We start from the raw sequence: 22,440 nt of genomic DNA on the forward strand, positions 1-22,440 counted from the left end.
TGCAAAAAAAAACCCAGAAAAGTATTCCCTCCCTGCTTTCTTTGGAGAATAAAATGAGATTTTATCTTTGATTACAGATGGGGAATTCAGCATCTTGCAACTTCAGCAAGCAATATTTATGGTTTGTAAAGGGCTTGTTCTGGGGGTTTTGCTCACCCCAGTACCACCAGGAATGTTTAGGGTGTTTATGAAAAGCTACATGAATAACATCCTTCTGGATGCTCCTTTCCCAGGCAGGTAGTAAGGAGCTAGCCTGGAAATTGACTAACCTCATCAGCGCTGCCTTAATTTGTGCATCCCTTCCTTGAATGTACTTCATTGTGCTCCACCAAGGATGACCACAAGCACAGTGGCATCAGCAGTGCAAGTTTTTAAATATCCAGCTTGTTCCTCTGACAGCCCTTGGAGTTTTTTGTCTTGTTTCCAGAGCAAATGTTTTCCTCCTTAGCCCTGTCCCCCTCTTTTCTTCTCACCTTTCTTCTTGGGAAACTGTTTGGGTTGATCTTGGGGAAAGATCAGCTCTTAGGCAAATGGGCATTTCTTTCCCCAAAAAACATATAATTTTTTCAGGCAAAGCCGCTCTGGCTCATACAGGTTTTTCCTCTCCTTCCAAAAAATCCCAGCTTTCTATCTTGGAATTTGAACTGTTTTCTATGTGCCTTGATTCCTTGTTGACACCCCATCCCTGCAAGTGTTACAGGCCAGGTTGGATGATGTTTGGAGCAACCTGGTCTAGGCAAGGTGTCCCTGTCCATGGCAGGAGGGTGGAATTGGATGATCTTTATTGTCCCTTCCAACCCAAACCATCTACAGGCTCTCCACTCTTTAATTGGAGAAGGTCAAAGAGATCCCAAACAAAGAGCCGTGGAAGTCTGGATCACTCTGCTTTGTTATCATTGTTTTCCAAGTAAAATTAGGTTTATCTGGAGATACTCCAGAAGTTTCAGTAAGACTGGAAATGTAGATGGATATAAATTTCCCATGAGCTTTGTCTCCAACAAGGCAACAATGAGTGAGACACGAGCAGGTTAAAATCTGCCATCAAAATGACCAAAACACAGAATTTTCAGCACAGCTTTGCCTAGCTTTCTGAGGACTCTTAACTAACCAGTTTCTCTGAAAATAATGAGATGAAGTCTTGTCCACTTTCTCTTGTGATAAAGGTCATTCATTTGTATTGTAATGAGACACAGACATGAAAAAAAACCCCAAACCCTAAGCCAGTAAGAGGTGCTGGGAACCTGCCAGGGTTTATTGAACCCAGCTACACCACATGGCAATGGGGAGCTGGAAACACAGAGCTGGTTTCAGGGCAGAGAATCAAACAACAGCCAGGGAAGGACTGGATTTGTTCTCCCCACTCACTGTGGGGGACTGGAGTAGGAGATGGAGGACCAGGATGATCGAGGATGCCAGAGAAAAGCAAAAACTGCAGCAAGGAGAAGCCTCTGGGTTTTAGGAGGAGAATGAGAGATGGGAGAAGTTTGGGAAGGTCAGGGGTTGGGAGGGATGCATGAGAGTGGGAGAAAAAATACTGAGAGGTGAAGGAGGAGAAATTTGGAATCAGGTGTCCCATGATCTCCCAGCATGGCTGGAATCTGCCTGGAGGACTGTGCTGGAGACACAGGGCAGGACAGGGGCAGAGCTGGGGCTTAGAGGGGGTGGTAGGGACTGGTGACATCCACAGGCACCTTAGAATGAGCTGGATCTTACACTGAGCCCCCCCTCCCACAGCTCTGGAAGCAGGGACTCACTGCTCCCAGTTTCCAGGGAGAGGCACAGTGGGAATTAGGGGACTTTCCTTGTTGTTTTCCCTCCAAGCATGGATTTGAGGAGTCTAGATCCCAACTGCTCACTGAAACAGGGCTTGGGAGGCTTGTCAGGACCAATGTCCTGGCACCATCATTCCCTGCTGCAGGGGCTGAGCTCTCTGGCTGAATTTGAGGTCTTCATTAGGGCAAAGACATCCTTTTCCTTAGTAGATGCATTCCCGAGAAAGCCTTCCTAACAAAGCCCTAACATTTCCAATGTTAAAACAGCAAACCCACATTCCTTATAGGACAGCTCCTGGGTTTTTTTAATTCTAAAAAAAAAATAAAAATCCAGTAACTCAAAAAGAACATTTTTTTTCCTTGTGTATTCTACCACTCAATAAAATCATAACTATTTGTTGACCATACAAATGATTTATGTGGTTTTTTTCCAGAGTCAGTGGTGCTCAGGGAATTTGTTCCCTCTTGGAGTGCCTTCTGCCATACAAACCCACAAGCAGGTGGCATGGAGATGCCAACTAAGCAAGTCAGGACATTTCTAGGGTGGGAATGTCACCATCCAGGTTTTGCTCTGAGATCAAAACCATGTTCAAATTCAGAATTGTAAAGAGGGTGGGATTTGACATAAAGGGTGATTCAAACTCCAATTTCAGATTTAGCCTTGTGGGTTTTTTTAGCAGCTCAAAATCAGATCCCAAGCCAAGAACACTGTGGAAGCAAACTAAAAAAGGACCTGAATCAGACTTGCTTATTATGGCTTCCTTTGGTTTTCCTGGGGCTTTTTATGGAGGAGCTGTCAGCCAGTGAGTGTGGAAAGTTCTTTTTCCACTTCACATGGTAAAATTAGTGGAATTACTTTGATACCATTGACTTTAATAGCACAGATGGATTTCTTTATTAGCCTTCACTGATCTCAGGATCAATGCTGCTTCCTCTCGTCCTAGGAACAAACACCAAAGGAAAGGAGATTTTCCTGTCAAAGATTTGCCTGCCCACTCAAACTCAGCCTCCAGACTGTCTGAGGAGGCAGCTGGTAAAAAAATTGTTGTGAAAACTTCATAGAAGCATTTTCCAATTTTCTTAAAGTCCATTTTGTGCCCATTCATGGCTTATTCTGGGGTGTGGCAAGCACCTTGCAGCAGCTTTTCCAACCCACAGCTCCATCTAATGCTTTGGTGGGTTTTGGGTCGACACCAGCAGCGGATTTTAGGTCAAAACTGTCTCGAGGTCAGCCCAGAGCCTTTAACAGAGCTGGTTTCTGCCAGATGAACCCATTGAAACCTGTCCCATCAGGTGGAGGGGCAGAAAAAGGAAACCCACAGGTTTTTTTCCAGGGTCAGGAGACAAAGTGATGGCCAGATTATCCTTATCTGTCCCCTAAAACCAACACTGGAGCTTGTCAGAGTCCACAGGAATTGCTCCATAGGCAAACTCATCCTGCTCAAAAGCAGGTGCCATGAGGTGTCACAGAACTCAAAGCAGAAAATGACCCAGTTTTTAAGGCTTTCATTTCATCCCAGAATAAACAGGTTCCCCCAGTGCAAACACAGGGGGCTCTTACACAAAAGTTAACTGTTACAAATCAATAGCCTCATCCATGAACAATATTGCTTAAAAAAAAAATCACGTTTTACCTACTCTGCAGGGGCCAAGTTCTAGAGGTTTCAGGAAACTTCTTCATAATATAATTTGTGTGTGGCATCAGCATGGGGAGGAATGGCTTCATGGTGTTAAGATGTACAGTTTTTATCCCTTCCAAGCTGGCCTTGAACATTTCCAAGGATGGTGCAGCCACATTTGTGAGCTTCTTTCTTGCAACAGGTTTTTAAAATTCTGTTAAAACAAACAAACAAAAAAACACAAAAAAACACCAAAAAAAAAAAAAACCAACAAAAAACAAACACCCCCCCCAAAACACCCCAAAACAAAACAAAACAACAACAACAACAACAACAACAACAACAACAACAACAACAAACCCACCCAAGAACAACAGCAAGATCAGCCTCTGAAAAACCCTCAATTTTTTTCCAGTGTTCATGCTGGGTTATATCATGTTATCAGATATATTTTATTGAAAAATTAGCCTAAATTCCTCAAATATCAGATAGAAACACTTCCATACTGAGTCCTTCTGACACCATCCCTCTCTCCTAGGGATTCTACAGAACAGGGCATTGTTGGAGCTGCTGTAAGGTGAATATTCCATTCACATTTTCAGCCACACAGTTATTATCCATTTGGAAACCGTGTTGTAAAGAGGAATAAGGGAATGAAGGGAATAAACCAGAATTCCAGAGGGAGACAGAAGGTGAATCATTGCCCCATAGCAGAAAGTAAAATATAATAAAAAAAGCATAAATTATACAAAAAATAAGAATATAAAATAAAAAGTGTTATTTACCCCCCACAGCGGTTGGAGAGTACAAACGTAAGCTTCACTGGGGTGAATGATGATGTGCTCTAAAATATCCTATGTCAGAGCTTTTCCACCTTCTGCCAACCACCAAAGTTTGAAGGTCAAGCCCAGGCTGCTTAGGTCAAGGGAGGCTCAGGAGAAATTTGACAAAGGAGTGGGAAAAGGCCAAGAAGAAGGATCCTCACCTGGAAGCACCACCTTCGCCTGCAGCATCCTCCTGAGCACAGTTAGGTAACTCCCCAACTTCTTGGCCAGGTGCTGGCTGTGGGGATGACAATGAGACGATTAATCACAGTAATTGCCTGTGATTGCACCCATCCTCCTTAGAATGGGTGTGGCTGGTTCACTTGCCTGATTAATTTAATTGCCCTCAATTAGCCTTCCCTTCATTAAGCAGCAGTTGGTGTTTTATAAAATATAGGAGCCATATTGCACTTTCTCTGTGTGTTTTGTTCCCTTATTGCCTGATAAAACCTGGAAGCTTGGATTCTGAGATGAAGATGCTGTTGGTTTCTCAGCTGGAGCCAGCTCCTGGTCTGGCATCTCCAGGTAAACCACTCAGAGTTGAAATTATCACCCTTTGCAAGTTCACAAACCTTTAGACCATGCTCACAACTCCAAATGGAGCAAAGCAGCACAGCCTGTGCTTCACCATCACCCTGGGGAGGGGGAAATAAAGTGTGAACAGAAATCAAAGTGCTGCTGCCAATTCCAGTTCCATGCTTTGCTCATTCTTGTCTCCCCATCATGCTGGAGCTCAGTGAGTGCTAAAATTGAACACCTGATTTGGTGAAGGTATGCAAGTGAAACGGAATCCAACAGCACTAGAGGGCAAGGAATGGTGAAGCCACAGTGTTCCAGCAACATTCCAGCACCATGACTCCTTCCACATCCCTGCAGAAAATCAACAGCTCCACAGTAACAGAATGTCTGGGCTTGAATGGTGCAGCAGGAGCTTCTGGGCAAGTCCAGAACTGGATGATCTTTAGAGATCCCTTCCAGCCCAAACCATTCCCTGGGAAGGGTTCTGTGTGCGTAAAATAAATAAAAAATTAAGAGCAAAGAGATGTTGAGCCTGCTCTGCCCTGTGATGCACAAATGAATCAAACACAAAACAGGGGACAGAGATTAAGAAGCAATTTCCTTTCTGCAATGTCTTTCTAAACAGAGAGGAACAGTTTTTAAGGTCTCTTTTGAAATATTTAGTAAATGATTTCAGAGAAGCTCTCTTGGATGAGGTGGTGTTGGGACACATGCTGCAGTAAGAGAGAGGGTTTGAGGACTCAAGTCATTTGTGTATTTTGAGTGTATAAAATCAGGCTTTTAAAACCAGCACAGTGAGGAGAAAGTAGCGATGCTCAGCTGCTGACAACAGAAAAATGTGGGTTTGGGTTTTCCCAACTCAGTTTGTTCAGGCACTACTCAAACACAGCCCACGAAGTCTTCTCCACAAAAACATCATTCCAGTGTGAAATTAATCAGATTTGGAACCCAGTTTCCCTCCCATATTAAAGAGTAATATCTGCCAGAACTACCAAGATTTTGGGGGGGGGTGCAAAATTTCCCTTGCCCAAAAGCACCATGGGATCATCAGACACTGCTCCAGGTCTCCTGAGACATCATTTATTACTGCCCTCAGTTTGATGGGAAGTTGGATTGGTGCTTCCCTCCTTTCTCCTGCTTTTGCCAGATGGCACTGGTGGCCCAACAGAGGCGAAGGTCACCAAAGGCAAGGGACAAGTCACCTCTGTCCAGGTGCTGAGGCAGAAAGAGCAAAGGTGTCACTGACCTGTGACCCACCCAAGTGTCCACTGGCGTGAAGCACCTTAAATTGACTCTAAGGTGATTAACACAGCAGAATTAGCACAGTGAGCCAGGGGAATTAAGGGCAGGGAACTGTCCTTGAGCCAATCCCATGGCTACGTCTGCCAGAGGGGAGTCTGCAGCCCCAGAACCAGAGGGAGCAGAAACTGGAAGCATTAGCAGAGTTAAAAGCTCAGAATGTTCTATGTGCCCACCCCTGGAAGCTCTGTAAGCAGCACAGAGAGTGCTGGGGTTTGCACTGCAAAGCTTGCTGGGGAACACCTTCAGCTTCCTTCTCCCAGCTCCCCTCTCTGGCACAGTCCCATGGGAGCTGTTTTGGGACTTCTACTCCTGCACAAATGGCTTTTCCATCACTGGAGTCACTTGTAAGTAACCAGATTTATACCAGTGACTCAGCTTTCCCCATGCAGCAGATGTTTTCTCCGTCTTCTCCTACAAGGGGAATCATTTCCAGATTAAGCCAAACGAAAGCTAAGGAGTATCTTTTCCTTCCTAAACATTCCCTGCTGTCCGTCTGCTCCATCACTCCAGCCAGTGCTATCTCACCTCCTGAGATACCACTGGCACCACTGGCAGCTCAGATTTATCACAGAATCCCAGAATGGTTTGGGTTGGAAGGGATCTCAAAGCTCATCTCATTCCAAAGCCCTGCCATGGGCAGGGAAACCTTGCATTATTCCAGTCTGCTCCAAGTCCCATCCAACCTAGCCTGAAACACTTCCAGGGACCCAAGGGAAACCACAGCTTCTCTGGGCAACCTGTGCCAGGGCCTCAGCACCCTTACAGGGAAGGATTTCTTCCCCATATCTCATCCAAATCCACCCTCCTTCATCTTAAGGACACTCCAAAGCCATTTTCCCTTCTTGCCCTCACATTCAGCCTACAACTAGGCCAAGTCTCATTTTCTCTACATTTCCTTTCCCTCCTAATCCACTCCCAAAGGAGGTGAAACATTCTCTGGAAGTTATATAAACCAGCACAAAGTCCAGCTGCCTTTTCAGCCTGGCTAAGGTCAACCTTCCAGCTCAGTCCAGTGAGCCTTGCACAAACATGAGAATATTGACATGATAAACAGCAAATCTGACCTCTTGGCTCCCAGCACTGGTGGCACCACAGGGATTTGCTCCTATTAAGAACGGGTTGCCTTGGCAGAGCCAGCCAGCCCCAGCCCTAGGTGCCACGTGCACACTGAGAGCTGTGCCAGGACATCTGACTTTTTCCTGGCAGGGCCATGTTCCCTGAATGTCCGAAATGACTGGAATTTCCTCATGGCTGGCCCAGTGTTGCCTGTTCTGCAGGGATCCTCACTGCTTTGATGGATTCATCCTACAGGAAGGTCAGGAAAGCTTGTAAAGTCCTGACTTTTCTAAGCCCAACTGCTTATCTTCTCTCTTTTCCTTGATTGCACCTGGAGCAAATAATAATTAAAAAAAAAAAAAATCTTTCATTTGTTGGTTCCTGGAAACAGGAGCCATCCATCTCCGTGGGTGTGTGGGGACAGCCTGACCGGCTGTGCAAAAACAGCTTGATTTACAGCCCTGAGCAAATCTGGAGTAATTCCACAGGCAGGGAAAGGACACAGCCAGCAGACACAGGGAACTGCCAGGAGCAACCAAATCTCTCTGGTCTAGATCCCAGTTTCTCAAATACTAATATCCAAATGCTTAAAAGCACCTCATTGTGCACAACACTAGCCTCCACCATCATTCAAATATCTATATATCCCTTTTCTCTCCCAAACTCGACAGAAACAGGGATAAAAACAAAATCAAACAAGTCAAACACATCTATTAAAGCAGATTTTTGAACTCCCATCCCTTTGAAGCTCTTTGTTTTGGCCCAGGACAGGCTGGCAGACCCTTTGTGGGGGCAAATAGATGCAAGGAAGATTGCAGGAGGTATCAGAGGATCCAAAAACTCTACTCAAACTCTGGTTTATTTATGAGGGGAAAAACGGCAGGAAAGTTCTGGTGGAAAAGGTTGGGATGTAATGTATGTCTTCTCATACATTAGAAGTTTAGAAGCCAGCGTCACAGGAAAGTTTCTGACAGCAATCCCTGCTGACATTACACCGAAAGACCCAGACACAGCAAAACATTCCCAGTCTCTCACCTGACCATCCTTTACAATCCAAAGCCTTCCTTTCCTTTCCACTCTCCTGCTGCCCAATTTCCTTTCCCAGCAACACAGGGAAGCTCCAAGAATGTATTCCTGTCAAGGCACTGCAGGGATGGTCAGAAGCGGGTCCGACCTGGAGATGCTCCATTCTCCCAGGGAAGACAGGGAGGGAATGAGGAAGGGAAGAGTCCCTGCCTGGGCTGCCTGTGCCCTCTCGTGGCTGCCTGACTGTGCTGCACAACCAGATTCTTGTGTGGCTTTTTAATAGAATATGAAATTAAATCCCTTTCTGTACACAGCTCTCCCATGTCATCTCCCAGGGGGGATGAGATCTTCCACGTTAATGTGCAGAGCCGAGCAGGGAGGAGAAAAAGTGGTTTTAGTGAAACCAGAGTGACCCAAAACCTCTGCCTGCTGAGAGAAGGGGAGACTGATCAGGAGAGAGGAAGATCCTCCAATTACCCAGCACCCGTGCAGCGTTTCAAGCCAGCAAATTAAAGGAGACACAACCGAGGAGGAGAAGCCTCAGCTTCCCTCAGGAAGAACAGGTACCTGCTCTGATGAATAAAAGCATCCCAAACCCCATCCTGTAGGCTTTTCTCTTGCACCCCAAGCACCCCAAACCTCCAGCTCCAACCAGGCTTGTAGAGGTTAATAGCATATGTTTATTTTCCTTTATGAAAGAGCAGGGTGCAACCATCCCGCAGCAAACGGAGTGACTTCATTTTCCTCCACCAACTGTTCTCTCTGCTTCATTTGAAATGCAAGACAACCCCAGACAAAGCATTGCTCCAGTTCCTCCTGTCTCAAAGTGCTTTTCAACGTGACACTGAGGGGGAAAAAATACCCCACAAACGAAAAGATCTCCCACCCAGAGAGAACATCTCATTCCCAATGCTGCAACGTTTGTGCAGTGTAGCAGCTCATGGCACAGGAAGACATGGAGAGATCAAAAGGACAGGGGGAAGAGATGCAGGGAGAAATTTCAGGGGTGGAATTCACTGAGCTGAAATCACAGCTGGGGAAACCAAAGCTGTGTTATTTCTCTTTCCCCTAGGCAAAATCCAGCAGCTCAGTGGAAGAAAAAATGAGTTCCTACTGTTATATCCTTCAGGAGATGATGGAATTATGGAGCTGAGGATGGGCACCAGCTTGCTGAGGGTGGCAGAAGTGAGAACCCCAGAGTGGTTGAGCTGATTCCAGAGTCACTTTAAAAAAGGCTAAATTAGGTACAAAATACTGTCATGGCTTTAATAAACCTGCGTCTGAGTTCAGGATGTGTCAGGCTTGTGCATTCCTACAGCTCCACTGAGATCCCTCTCTCCCAGCACATTTTGGGGCAGGCAGGAACCTCAGTCACATCCCTCATGTGCACACAAAGAGGTCTCAGATTCCTTCACCAGGGAATGGCAGCCCAGGAAAAGTTGTGATTCCCAGTGGACAGGCATCTCGAGGTCTGGTGTAACACTGGGAAGGAATCTCTGGGCTTTGGGACTGCCCAGCCTGGGCACTCTCCTCCTGGAGACACAAAGAGCCCAACCTGGGAACATGGGTTCTGCCTGAAGAGTGGGAACAGGACTGCCCAAAGCTCCCTCAAGAGGAGGAACAGCTCCAGCTTGTTTGTGGGTGAGGTTTGTGTTTAGGAGCATCATGGGGGACGTCATACCAGGGACTGTCACAGGGTCCTGCATCTGCCTCCAACAACTGCAGCAGATTCCCGAGTCCAGGGGGAAAAAATCCTGCAGCCAGCTGGGAGTTAGGGAATTTCCCCGCACTCTTTCTTCTGCTGGAGGCCCCAGGTGCACAGCTCCAGCCATTCCCCAGCCTGCATAACCCAGTGCCAAACATCCAGCTAAAAGCAGGAACAAATCCCTCTTTGTGACTCTGCTGGCAACAAGCTTCTCTCACAGGCTCCTTGAAAAGGAACAAGGAAGTACTTAGAAACAAACTGTTCAAGATTATTGTGCTCTGCTGGCATTTTCAGGGCTGCTGTGGTCAGCAGGACCTCGGGGACAGCACCCTCCATCCCAAACAAACAAGTGGAACAGACAGCCAGCATCTGTCCTGATGGGCTGGCTCACAAGGAAGGTCCAGAATTCCCACCCTGCACAGGCCTGGCCTCGGGTTATGCCAAAGCAGGCTGTATATAAAAACAAAAGGTTTTAAAAAAACGGATATACATTGCATATAGGAGACTCCAGAGTCCATGGATGGCCATCCTGGAGCAGCCAGGGCCAGCCCAGCTCCAGGGGCAGCGTGGCAGCTGCATTCCAGTCACACTTGGAGGAGTGGGACAGCTGAAGGTGGAACTTATGCCTCTTGCTCCTTGCTAAAGGCAGAGGAAAGGTGGGAGGGAGCAGGACAGGCACTGCACTCCAAGCCCTTCCTCCAGGAGCAGTTTCCTTCCACGCTCAGGGCTCTGCTTACATCTCGCTGGGATAAAATCCAAGTTTGGCCAGAGACATCTCCCTCCGGAGCCGCATGACCTCCCAGTACATCAGCTCCACTGCAAAGCACAACCGGGGCAGAGAAGGGGGAAAAACACAAAAAAATCGGTAAGGAGGGCACAGCTGGCCACCAGCTCCTGCTCTGCTGTGCTCCCAGCATTCCCAAAGGGGAGGGAAGCAGGATAGGCCCATCAGGTCACCCTTGACCAGCTCCACCCCAGAGCAAAGCTCCCAGTAAGCTGATAAGCAAGGAAGAGATGCTCCACTCCTCCCCTCATGCTTTCTTTTATCTGCTTCTCAAAGACAACCCCAGCTGGCCCCACTCCTGTCACTCCAAACAGCTCCTCCCAGTTCCTCCCAGCTGCCTCCACAGAAAGCATCCCACTGGAGCCCAGATCTTACCATCCTGCCTCACCAGGCCTTGCTGGATATAGCGGATGTAAGTGAAGAAGTTGCACACTGCTGTGATCTGCACGACAGAGGGAAAGAGGGGGAGGAAAAAGAAAAAAAAAAAAAAGGAAGAAAGATTTGAGACATTACTTTGCTGCAAATAACGAAAATGAGTCAAACCCGTGCACAAAAAACAACTTTTTGTGGGATCAGCCCTTCAAAAATGCAGCTCAGGAAAGAATTAACTTCTAAAATCCTTCACTGAACAAGAGCTTCAACAGCAATATTAACAAATGATCCACCTTCTCCCTCCCCTCCACGGAAAGGACAGTTTGTTCCCACAGCCAGGCACAGATCTGACTGGAACAGCAACAGCCTCTAAAGAGCAGAAAATTATTGTGTTTTACAAAGGGGAATTAAATAATAACAATAAAGCCAAACAATCAAAGCTCTGTACTGAATGAAATCACGGAAAGTGAACACATTGAAGGTTATCTGAAAGTAGAAGGAAGAGCTGGATCTGGCCCCTAATCATCATCAACTAAGAACCACCTCAACCTCAGGAATGACCTCAAATCCCACAGTTTCTCCTCAGTTCCAGGGCTGACCCTCAGGAACTCATCCACTACAGAGCATGAAATAATTTCAGAAGGTCAAGGCACCCTGGGGAGGTGAAGGACTCACCCTGGCCCTGCAGGAAGGGGAAATGTAGTAGTAATTCCCAGAATCCCCCAACATGATCCGGTGCTTGCAGGTCCTGGGGAGGCCACTCAGAGCACATTTCCTGCAGGAAAAGGGAAAAGCACTTCAGCAATCCAGTGGCACAGCACAGATCCAGCAATTCAGCCACCTGGAGAGATGGAAGTGAAAGATCAGAAGCCGCTCCTGGGTCAGGCAGCGTGAAGAGGGGAAAAAAAAACAAACCGTGGCTGATATTCTTTCACCCCTGGAAATATTCCATAAATAGCAAGTTTAGGAGACTTTAGGGGAAAGCACATTTTCCCTGAAACACAGCCCCAGAGGAAACCACAGGAAATATTAAAGAGGTGAGGCTGGAGCAGAGCACAACCAGAGTCCCCTGGTCTCTGCACATGTTCCCCACATTCCAGGGCAGGCTCAGGTGTATCAGCTTTCCTGGGTGAGATGTAAACATGCTGGCTGGGCACCAAAGCTGGCCTCAAAACAGGTAAATCCAGCATTTGAGCAGGATTTGCACATACCAAGAACTCAAAACAAGTCAGCCCCTCCTTGGGCAGACAGGATAGGAGCGTGGCTTCCCAATTTTAAGATTTCAGAGGGTGAAAACAGCCTTTTCTAAACAATCATGAGCAAGGGGTGCAGCAGTCCTTTATTTTCTTCCCTTTTCTCCTGCTATTGCAAGGCAGCTTATCCCATCACCACTTTAAGCAATAAAGCAGAATTTTCTAGTGCACAGTTATCACCACGTTCCTCAGGGACTCAGCAGGAAGAGGAACATCACTCCCAAACTGCAAAAAAACTTCTTTGGGGAGCCACAGGAGGTGAGAGCAGAGGGGAGCAGATATTTCAGAGAGCTCCTGAGCTTGTCCCTGGGCTTGTTTGCCACTACTCTCAAGGAAAACATTAGCCAAGAGTGGAAGCACAGGTTCCAAGTGTCCTGATGCAAGGAGAAGTAATCATTGACCAGGTATTAACACAACTTGAGGAGATTAAATTCCTAGGAGGTGCAGGATGACCAAAACCTTTGTAAACAAGATACCAGTAAGAAGCCACATATTTGAGCATTGCAACATCCTGGAAAAGAGTGACTCTTGCTTGATTGGTACCACTTGGTGTAAAACCACAGCTATCACAACCAAACTAACCAAAACTGCCATAGAAATCAGTGTTTTGCATCTGGGAAAAAAGGGAACAAAGTCCTTTTGGGCCTTTTATTGCAAATGAGTTCCTTCCCACCCTGCCTGGGTGGAACTTAAACAGGGTTAAAGAGTTAGGTCAGCTCAGCAAAAGCCTCCAAGCTGCCACATGGCACTGAGTTAGCGACTTGTTAATGCTCCAGAGACCTTTGATCACTGGCTGAACAATAAATATTTCACTTACATTAGGATTTGTGACCGGAAGCCACTGTGAAGACAAAAAAATAAAATTTTAAAAAACCAAAAGGAAAGCGGTAAGGATAAACACAGGATGGGTTGTTTGGGGAATAATTTGCAGGAGAGTGGTAGGAAACCTGCACATCCCTTCTGTCACAGGGACACCTTGGAAGGTAAGAAAGGACTTAAATTTAATATCGGAATAAAATCCCTCCTCTTTGTTTGGAATATCACATCACTCCTGCTAGTGTGAGGTGGCCCCAAGCTGCTTGTCACACCACTCCATGGCAGGGGACAAACCAGCAGCAAGAAGGGGACAAGGCAGAGAGACACAGTCCTTACTTGGGGCCACCACACTCTTCTGCTGCCATCTTCCCCACAGGGACAGTCTGGGAAGCCACTGGCTCGATGGTGAGGGTGTTCTGCTCCACAGCCACTCGCACCAGCTCTGACAGCTGCAGAAAAACAAGGGAGAGCAGGAATGAATTCCAGGAAGGTAACACTCCAGAGCTGCCAGCTGCTCCTGCTTTTCCCAGCACTCACCTCCTGCTTGGTGAAATCCAGACAAGGTCCTACATCTTCTCGGTAAATTCTGTCCAGGAAGGAGCAGGATTTATCCAAAGTTGGAGATTCCTTCCAGGCCTGGAACTCAGCAAATAAAATGGAGTCGACCTGCAGTAAATGTCCAGGGGGAGGGGGAAGAGGGAGGAATATCATCTCAGAAGGTACCTGTTACTATGCAGGAAACCCATGAAACATCTGCTCTGCCATCTGGAGAGGCTCAGACATCACAGAAGTATCCGAGGGAAGCTGCCTGGCTCCAAGGATCTCTCGTTTCCCACCCAGCAGCAGTTCTGTGTCAGAGTGGCACAGCCACCCTGGGCTGTGTGTGCCAGAAGCCTACAGGCACCTCTCTATCCCATTTTCCTCTAGGTGGCTTTTCCTCTTTCCTGTGGTTGCAAGAAAGCCACCACACAACCACTGAATTGATGAAGTGCACGCTCAACCCATGGCAGGAATGATGGGAGCAGCTGAAGAGCAATAGAAGACTCTGTGGGATCTGGCATTTAAATCCCAGATGGATCACTGGGCAAAGCACCAACATGACTGACAGAGCAGCTCCTACAAGCCCAACAAAAGCTTCTGAAAGGAAAAAATAAAAGTAAGCTGAGCAACACAACGAACATGAGTGAACGCAGCTGGAAAGTCCGGATTCCAGCACATCCCCTCTGTGCCATGGAGACTGCTCACCTGGGACCAGCAACAGCTTCAGAGCCACAAGATGGAAAAAAAATGGAGTAAAACAAAATGAAAGGAAAAAAAAAATGGAGATTAGCATAAAAGGAAGCTGGAAGTGAAAGGCTGGAAGCGTGAGAGGCAGGTGGGTCCCACCCGTTCCCAGAGGTTGGTTACCTGCCGTGAGGAGGAGGAGGAGGAAGCATCTGCTCCCAAGGCCTGCCAGCCTGGCTCATAGGTGATGTGGATAGCCTTCCCAGGGAGGATGCAAAGGAGCAGGGAGAGAAGAGCAGGGAAACCAGACTTGGATGGCAGAGGGAGAGACAGACAGTGAAGAAGTTTAGAGAGACAGGCAAAGAGGGAGGCAAAAAACATGAGATACAGAGAAAGGCTCAAGTCCTCCCCTGCAGGAACTGAGCATGGTCCTCAAGGCACCACAGGGTCACAAGCCACGTCTTTAGACTTCAGCATGAGGTGCAAAAAGGGGAACCATTTTTAGGCTCAATTTAGGATCTTTCCCATAGAGCACCAACTCTCTGGTTCCCTTTTATCACCTCTCACATAAGGATTCTGAGGAACAAAAAACCCATCCCATCCTTGATACACAACACTGGGCATTCTGGAGGCTGAGCCTTGAAATTTGAAATCCCAGGAGATCTGCACCCTGTGGAAGTTGCCCCCATGAAGAAATAACAGATCCAAATCTTTAACAAGTCTTGTGTTCCCACCACAGTTACTCACAACACAGGCTGCAGTTCCCAAAAAACCACTAGTGAGACATATTCCCCCACCACATTCTTTATCAGTTTCTTTTTTCCTGACCAAGTGCCTCCTATTTGCTTCCTAGGACAGCTGTGTCCACATCTGGCTAGTGGAACTGGCTTCTGCTCAGCAGCTCTCGATATCCGCTCACAGCACCGGCACCCCCTGGATCTGCCCCTCAGTGATCCCTCAGCTGCTTCCTGTCCCGACAAAGAGGAAACCCCCGCAAAAGGAAACCCTCCAGCACCTGCCTCAGCACAAATTTAGGGAACAAGGCACAAACAGCTGCTCAGTGAGACCACAGAGCTCTGTGGAGAGTCTGAGCCCTGAGCTCCCAGGCCAATGTAGCGAATGTCCCTGACCCACCTCCTTGCATTCCCGGCTGACAGGCTCTGGACCCACATTCTGGCTGGCAGCTGACACCATGGCGCTGCTGGTGCTCTTGTTCCGCCCGTGGCCCTTCCTGAAGCCAGCTTTGGAAGGGCTCTGCAGCTGAGGGTGCAGCTCCCGGTTCGGGGAGGACGGTGTAGATGTGATCACCAGCGTCTTCAGGGCTGTCACCTCTGCCTGCAGCATGTCAATCTGGGGACACAAGCAAGAGTCACCCTCAGCACCTGCTGGACTCCAGTTTGCTGCACCCCATCAAACATTGAAACCACAGGGAAGCAGCTACAAGCCCAGCCACGATGCCTCTTCCCATCTTCCCAGTGCCACCATCACTCAGAATTTTAAACAGCAGCTGTTTGGGAATCTAGCCCTTTTGCCCCAGGCTCTTTTCAGAACTGGTAACGTCAAAGAAATTTCTCTCTCCTCAAGATGGAGCCATTTGAGCAGGCCTGTGGTGCAGCTGTGTCAGGAAATTCCAACTCCCTGGGTCCCTGCTCTATCCTTCCATCCCAGAGCAGTGACAATTAAACTCATTATTTCTCTGTGGATCCATTTCCCAAATGAGAATTGGATCAACAGGAGACTGCAAGGATGTCTGTGAGGCCTTTTCCCTCTCACTCAAGTGTCTGCCGGAAAGGGACCAGAGCATTCCAGAGAGATGAAGCTACACTTCACTCTGCTCAGCCAACAAACAGCCCTGTGGCCAGGCTGGGCAGAGATGCCACCACACCAACCCCAAAAATGAAGTCACCCACTCACCTTGCCCCGGGCCTCCCTGAGCTGTTTCTCTGCCGCAGCCTGTTTGGTGTTGGCTTCTCTCACCATCTTGTGGGCTTCCTGCACCAGAGAGAGTTTTAATCCACCTGCTGCACCCCAGCTCACAGAGCCAACAAGGCAGGTCACAGATCTGCCACATCATGTGTTCCAGGCAAGGGGACAGACATCCCTGCCACATCCAGGGGGTTTGTTCCTCAGCTGTGCAGAGCCTTCCCTCAGAATTTCCCAGAGAAGACTCCCCTTTCCAGGACTGTAGCTGGCTAAGTTAAGGAGTTTAGCTAGCCAAGGTCATCTCTCACTGATAGGGGCTGCTGAGAAGAATGCCAGAAGCAAGGACCTGCCTTTCCTTGCCCTTGGGAATTGCTTTAACACTGGAACCCACCTGTTCCACACCACAGCTGTGCCTGCCCCTATTCCAACAGCCCTGCGACTCCAACCTCACCTCAACCTGGCTCCTGCAGTCACTGCAGCCTTGCTGGGTGATCCCTGCACTGATTCCTGACCCTGACTGCTGCTTGTGGCTCTGATCCTGATCCAGACTTGCTGCTCCATGTCTTGGTGAGAGCATCGCTCTTGCCTGCCTTGCTATTGCACTTTGCTCCCACTTCCCTTTCGGAGTAGTTGATCCCCACTGCCCCAGGCACGGCTGTGACACAGCAGGACCTGGAGCTCAGGTGGGGACCAAATGTGGAAACCGGCTTAGAAACTTCTCCCACAGGAAGAGGGGAGCGGGTTGAAGCCCAGCTAGGGCCTCCCTGAAATCTGGAAGCAACATCTGGCCAAGACCACCAAAGAAAGGAAGGGGACAGCCCTCGGCAACATGATCTCCAAGATCACTCTGGGCTCAGGCAGCCAAAATTTTGGGAGGCGGGTGCTCCCTTGGCTCTCACAGCCCTGTGTTTCAAAGGCACAGATGGGCTCTGGCTTTCCTCATTATCCAGACAGATCCAGACATTAGAGCTGCTGGTGAATGGGATTTTGCCAGGATACAGCTTGGCAAGAATCACATTACAACAAAAATAATCACCAAAACAAAACCAAGCCAACAACCAACAGGCCTTCTGGACACTCACTGAAGCTGGGTGGATGAGGACATCCAGCATGGTCCCAACTCCCAGCAAGGGCTGGGATGAGCCAGGGAATCGTCTCTATTACACAGCGGCTGCCCAGACTACAGAGCAGGCATGGAGAGGGACAGAGGGCTGTGCTTGGCTCCAGCTCCAGGCATTCCCACATTTTGGAACCATAACTACTGTGCTCTTTATGCCACCCCACAGCTGCTAGAAGGGGAAAGAAATCCAGGAAAAGGCTCCACCTGCAGCACTGGCCAGCTCTGCTTCTCCAAGTGGGAAAGAACAACAGGGGAGAGGAGGAAACTGTGGGAGGAGATGGCCAGAAGTCTAGGGAAAGCCTGTCTTAAAGGAGCTGGATGTAAGCTTAGCTTAAGAAATGATGGGAAAAGGAAGAGGGTGGTACCTCAAACAAGCTGGCTGTTAACTCCTCCAGTTCCTGCTCCAGCTGTTCCCTGACTTTGGACAATCTCTCACATTCTTTGTCCTTGAGCTTCAGCTCCTGTAGAGGAAATGGAGAGGGATAGGAATGCCCTGCCCCCAGCCTGTCAATTACAGCCCTTCCTCCCCACCCCAGCACCTGATCCCTGACCCGATTCCTGACACGACCTCTAGGAAAGCCCCCCCTGCTCCAACCTGTGCCACCCTCCCCAGGAGCTCCTAAAAACTCTGGGGCTCACCTTCTGTGCTTTGTGCAGCTCATCTCTCAGGAATTCAGAGCCCTTTTCCCGGATCTCCACTGAGGAGCTGCGCAGCCGGGACACGTTGAGCTGCTCCACGGACTGGGGTTCATGCACACCTCCAGCATCCTGGCATCCACTCTCTGGCTCCTCCTTGTCACCTTTGGATGGCATCAGGGGCTTCCAGTGTCCCACAGCGGGTGGATTCTGGCTCTCTTCCTCAAAACTGACCTGGCTGTGGGGTAACAGCACAGGGAAAATCAGTGTGGGGGTGATCCAGAGCCTTCCTCCTACACTCACAACATATTCAGTCCCAGGCACAAGCAGTGGGAATGAGGCAGGGAGGGTGATGGGGAAGAATTTGGGCAGCAACAGCTGCACCTGTTCCTTTGTCCTGCATCCCTATGGAAGTGCTTTACCCGTTTGGCAGGCTGTCCTTATTAACTCAGGATAAGGCAGAAGAACTAAGGACAGCTCCTCCAGGGATCCCATTCTCACCTGCTGTCCAAGAGAAATACCCTGCAGATGGATTTTTAGGATTCCAGGATACACCCAGTAGACCTAAGGTCAGACTTCCCTATTGAATTAACAAAAAAAAAAAAAAAAGAATACAGCTTTCCAATTTCTATTATAAAGACCCCAATCCCCTCCATTGTCCAATCCTGCCCTCCCTTACCTCCTGCACCTGCTTCAGAAGGTAAAAAAAAAAAATCTATTTTTAACAGATTTAACCTATTTTCCCACCTATTTCCCACTGAAATCCTCCACAGAGCTGTCTAAACCAGTGTATTTTCCCCAAGCTGGGTCAAAGCCCTATTTTTTAGATTCAGTGGCCAGCAAGCAGAGATGTGCTAGAAAGAAGAAACCAGAAGAGTCACCTAAGACACTGCACCCCAGTGCGCTGTCAACTCCCTAATTAACAGAGATGCTGGAGAAGTTTTAGGAACAGAAAACATCATTTGAGTGCCTGCATGCAGGGCACTGCTGTCACTGCAGTATTTGCATTACTCCTCTTCCTCACTGAACTCTCCCCATGGAATCTCCCTCCATTTGAAGGCAGGGGCAGCGTGTCCAAGCCTTCCCCATGTGGAAGTTTTCTATCCTGCCCAGACACAGACACTGCGCTGCAGATTAACCTGCTGCTGCTTATCTCTGGCTCACAAGCCCTGGCGACCTTCTTTTTGTTCACCTCCTCCCACACTCCTGGACACTGCTCCTTGCCCACCACCTCCTCCTGCAGAGCAGCCATCACTTTTTTTGCTCAGGTTCACTTTTTCCTCTTCCCTTTGCTCCATCTCAGTGTTTTCCTCTCCTGCATTCCAGCTAGGCCATGCTCCTTCCCCTTACTCTGACTCCACACAGGCTGGGCTTATCTCCTCAGTGCAAGAGTGTCCTATCACCTTTTCCACTCTAATTTCTCCCTTTCTGTGCCCCCCAAACTGCCCACAGCCACCTTCCAAAGAGGGAACAAAGCAGCAGCTCCCAGCTAAATCAGCTCAGGTATTATAGGAAAGCATGTGGAAAAATACACGTGAAGAACTCTCTGAACACTGGGAAGAAATCACATCAGAAAGGAGCAAGGAAACCAGAGCACAGAGAATAAAAATAATAAATCAAAGAAGCAGCAAGGAAAAGGGACATTTCACCAGTCTACTGATATGAATACACTTAATCTAACCCACAGGAAGAAAAAATAATGTTGGTCCTTTATGACTCTCTAATTCTCAACTGAAAGTTGCCTAAGGAGACAAATATTTCAGCGTATTTCCACTCACTACGGAAGAAAACTGGAGGATATGGAGGAATTAAACAGTCCCACCCACACACTGTAATGCCAAAAAACATATCCTGGAAAATCATCTGTGATGGAATAGCTCATTCTTACTCTCTGTCATGCAAACAGAATCCCTATGGAAGCCTTGGCTATGCTGGATTTTGCTCAGTGTCCAGGTGGAGCTCTGAAATCCAATCCCACAGACCAAAAGGACTATCACAAACACTCCCTCTCTTGCTGACTGGTAGCTAGCTGCCTTTCCAGGAAAAATGGATCATATCCTAAGTGTCACGCACTGACACAAGAAATGCAAACTACACACACAAAAAAAAAAAAAAAAAAAAAAAAAAAAAAAAAAAAAAAAAAAAAAAGGAAAAAAAAAGGGAAAAAAAAAAAGTCCCAGCACGCCACAACCTTCTACAGTTGTTTTCTGTAGAAAAAGCAAAAAAATGTGCAAGATCTGCACTTTTTCCAGTGGGCCCCACATGTTTCCTGCAGCACTGATCCGACGGGGTTGTTTCCCGTGCAAGCAGCCTCTGGCTCTCTCCAGGTTCAACTCCCACCCGCAGGTTTGGGAGCAGGGCCTGACTTTTCCATCCCCATCGGGACGGACGCTTGACCTGCACCACCACGGACCAGCATCAGTCCAGAGTGGCTCATCATCCCATGTGTGCTCAGCATCATCCCTCAAGTGTTTGGCAAAGCATCTGGCAGTGATAATTATATTTTTATGTTATTACATTATAGCTGAACACACATCGGTGTTTCTTGTCTTTGCCTCAGCAATGAAACGCCAAGTCCCGTGTCTGGGGATGCTGCTGTCTCCCTATTCCATCTCCTTACTTGGCTTCCACACAATTTCTTCCCCGTGAGGGTGATGGAATGGATTTCCCAGAGAAGCCATTGCCGCCCCATCCCTAGAAGTGTCCATGCCAGGCTGGACAAGGCTTGGAGCAACCCGTTTCTAGTGGAAGGCGACCCTGCCCGTGGCAGGAGAAGATGAACTTTAAGAGCCCTTCCAACACTAACCGTTCCAGGATTCTACGGAGACACAGAGCCCCGGCATATGGACGCCACTCCTTCCCCGTCCAGACCCGCACCTACCCCCGCAACATCGCTGGGTCCCGCTGCTGCTGCTGCTGCTCACGGCGGAGGCGCGCCCGCCGCCACCCCCATGGCCGGGGCAGCCGCACCGGGAGCGGGAGCCGTGCCCGGGGGAAAAGCCGGAGCTGGGTCCGGAGGAGATGCCGGAGAGAGAAGCGGAGACGCGCCCGGAGAAGCCGCAGGCGGAGCGGGAGCCGTGCCCGGAGGAGCCGGAGCGGGATCAGAGCCGCCGCCGGAGCCGTGCCCGGAGGAGCCGGAGCGGAGCCCGAGCCGCCGCGGCCCCGCCGCCCACGTGACGCGGGCGCGGCTGCGCCCTGAGCGCCGCCGGGCCCGCGGGGCCGCTCTGCGGACCCCGGGCACAACGGGCTGGAGCTGCGAGTTAGCGGCGCTTGTCACCCATCAGTTCAGCGCGGGGCAGTGGGGAGGGAAAAGGAAATGCCCAACAACCGTCCCTCTGCTCCGCTGTTCGTCCCCGGCTCGGAATAGCTCCTGGCTTCCTCCGCCTCCTTCCCGACAGCGGGATGGGGAATCGGGGCTGCTGCCTCTGCTGCCTCTCCTTCCTCAAGAGAAGGATGCCTCACACTCCGCCCCCGCTCCAGCGTGGGGTTCCTCCCACGGGAGAAATCCTCCTTCTCCAAGGAGTTCTTCATGCACTGCCCCAGCGTGGATCCCTTCCACAGGGTCATTCCTCCAGGACTAGGCTGCTCCAGCGTGGGCTCCTCTCTTCACATGTCCTGCCAGGACCCTGCTCCGGCACAGGCTCCCTGTGGGTGACAGTCTCCTTCGGGCATGCCTCTGCTCCAGCGTGGGCTCCTCCATGGGCTGCAGGTGGATCTCTGCTCCCCTCTAGCCTCCCACTACCAAAACGGTGCCACACAAAACCAATACAGAGGGGAAACCTGGGACGTAAATGCAGGAAGATGGAAGGATGGGGGAAGTCTGGCTGGGGGAAAAAAGGCTGCTGATTGTCCAGGGTTTTTATACTTCGAGGGGAGCACTGGGCTTGGAACCCAACAGGCAAACCACTCCTGCTGTCACCCCTGCCCCACAGTTGATCCCATTGCCACCTGTGGATTGACAGCATTGGAATTTTGAGCCCAAAACTGCTCCTGTCCTCAGAGGACATTTCCCATCACATCCTACCTTGCCATTGCTCTAGGCTTCCCTCCAGTCAGCCGTATGCCTTTGGAGCCGTCACACACAGCAACAGCTCCCTCCCTGCTCTCAGCTTGTCCATCCTCTGCCTCTGGGACAGACCCAGTGCCAGAGGCAGGAGAGTCAGACATGGTGATCCTCTTGTCCACTGCAGGATTTTGCTGTGGATACCACACAGGGAGCAGTTCTCTGCCCCAGCATCTTCTGGGTGTCCGTGTCACTTCCAGTCCTGCCCTGCCTCATGGCTGGGGTCCATGGGGACAGCACAGGCCAAGCCCATGCTCTGAAGTCTGAGAACAGAGTGTCCGGGATGTTTGTGTCTCTGGCTGCAACCTTTGCTATCTTCAGGGAACTTTTGGGAGGAGGTGAAAGATCTTCAGCTCTGCAAAGCAGCACTAGAAGTAATTAGTCTTTGTAATTATTAACTCCCTAGGCTTGGCCAGCAGCGACAGA

At 49.2% G+C, this 22,440-nt stretch overlaps 1 protein-coding gene across 5 annotated transcripts; it reads right to left on the bottom strand.

The window, feature by feature from the left end:
• Positions 1-836: 836 nt before the first annotated feature.
• Positions 837-22,190, bottom strand: RAB3IL1 (RAB3A interacting protein like 1). 5 transcript variants are annotated; one of them, XM_066187302.1, is made up of 14 exons: positions 18,453-19,936; positions 17,955-18,189; positions 17,681-17,776; positions 16,187-16,264; positions 15,407-15,622; positions 14,456-14,581; positions 13,586-13,714; positions 13,385-13,497; positions 13,050-13,073; positions 11,655-11,754; positions 10,983-11,049; positions 10,561-10,639; positions 4,377-4,453; positions 837-3,605 (listed from the first exon to the last, which is right to left on the bottom strand). In XM_066187302.1, exons 2-14 carry the CDS (start codon positions 18,126-18,128, stop codon positions 3,598-3,600), a joined length of 1,287 nt encoding a protein of 428 aa, XP_066043399.1. In that variant the 5' UTR covers positions 18,129-18,189; positions 18,453-19,936; the 3' UTR covers positions 837-3,597. The 5 variants fall into 5 exon arrangements, with proteins under 5 accessions (XP_066043399.1, XP_066043396.1, XP_066043397.1 ...); XM_066187299.1 differs by lacking the exons at positions 13,050-13,073; positions 18,453-19,936 and adding an exon at positions 21,976-22,190; XM_066187300.1 differs by lacking the exons at positions 13,050-13,073; positions 14,456-14,581; positions 18,453-19,936 and adding an exon at positions 21,976-22,186.
• Positions 22,191-22,440: the final 250 nt, after the last annotated feature.

This window comes from Chamaea fasciata, unplaced genomic scaffold, assembly GCF_029207755.1.
Source record: "Chamaea fasciata isolate MVZ Bird 193981 ecotype frontalis unplaced genomic scaffold, bChaFas1.0.hap1 SCAF_7, whole genome shotgun sequence".
Classification (NCBI taxonomy): domain Eukaryota; kingdom Metazoa; phylum Chordata; class Aves; order Passeriformes; family Sylviidae; genus Chamaea; species Chamaea fasciata.

Excerpts from the sequence above, each read along its gene's own strand:
- RAB3IL1 (XM_066187299.1), bottom strand. The coding sequence starts at position 22,118 with ATGTCTGACTCTCCTGCCTCTGGCACTGGGTCTGTCCCAGAGGCAGAG. Across the intron at positions 10,640-10,982 it reads AGGCCTGGTGAGGCAGGATG|TGGAGCTGATGTACTGGGAG; the intron begins GTAAGATCTGGG and ends TGTGCTTTGCAG. Across the intron at positions 4,454-10,560 it reads GGATTTTATCCCAGCGAGAT|CCAGCACCTGGCCAAGAAGT; the intron begins GTAAGCAGAGCC and ends TCATCCCCACAG.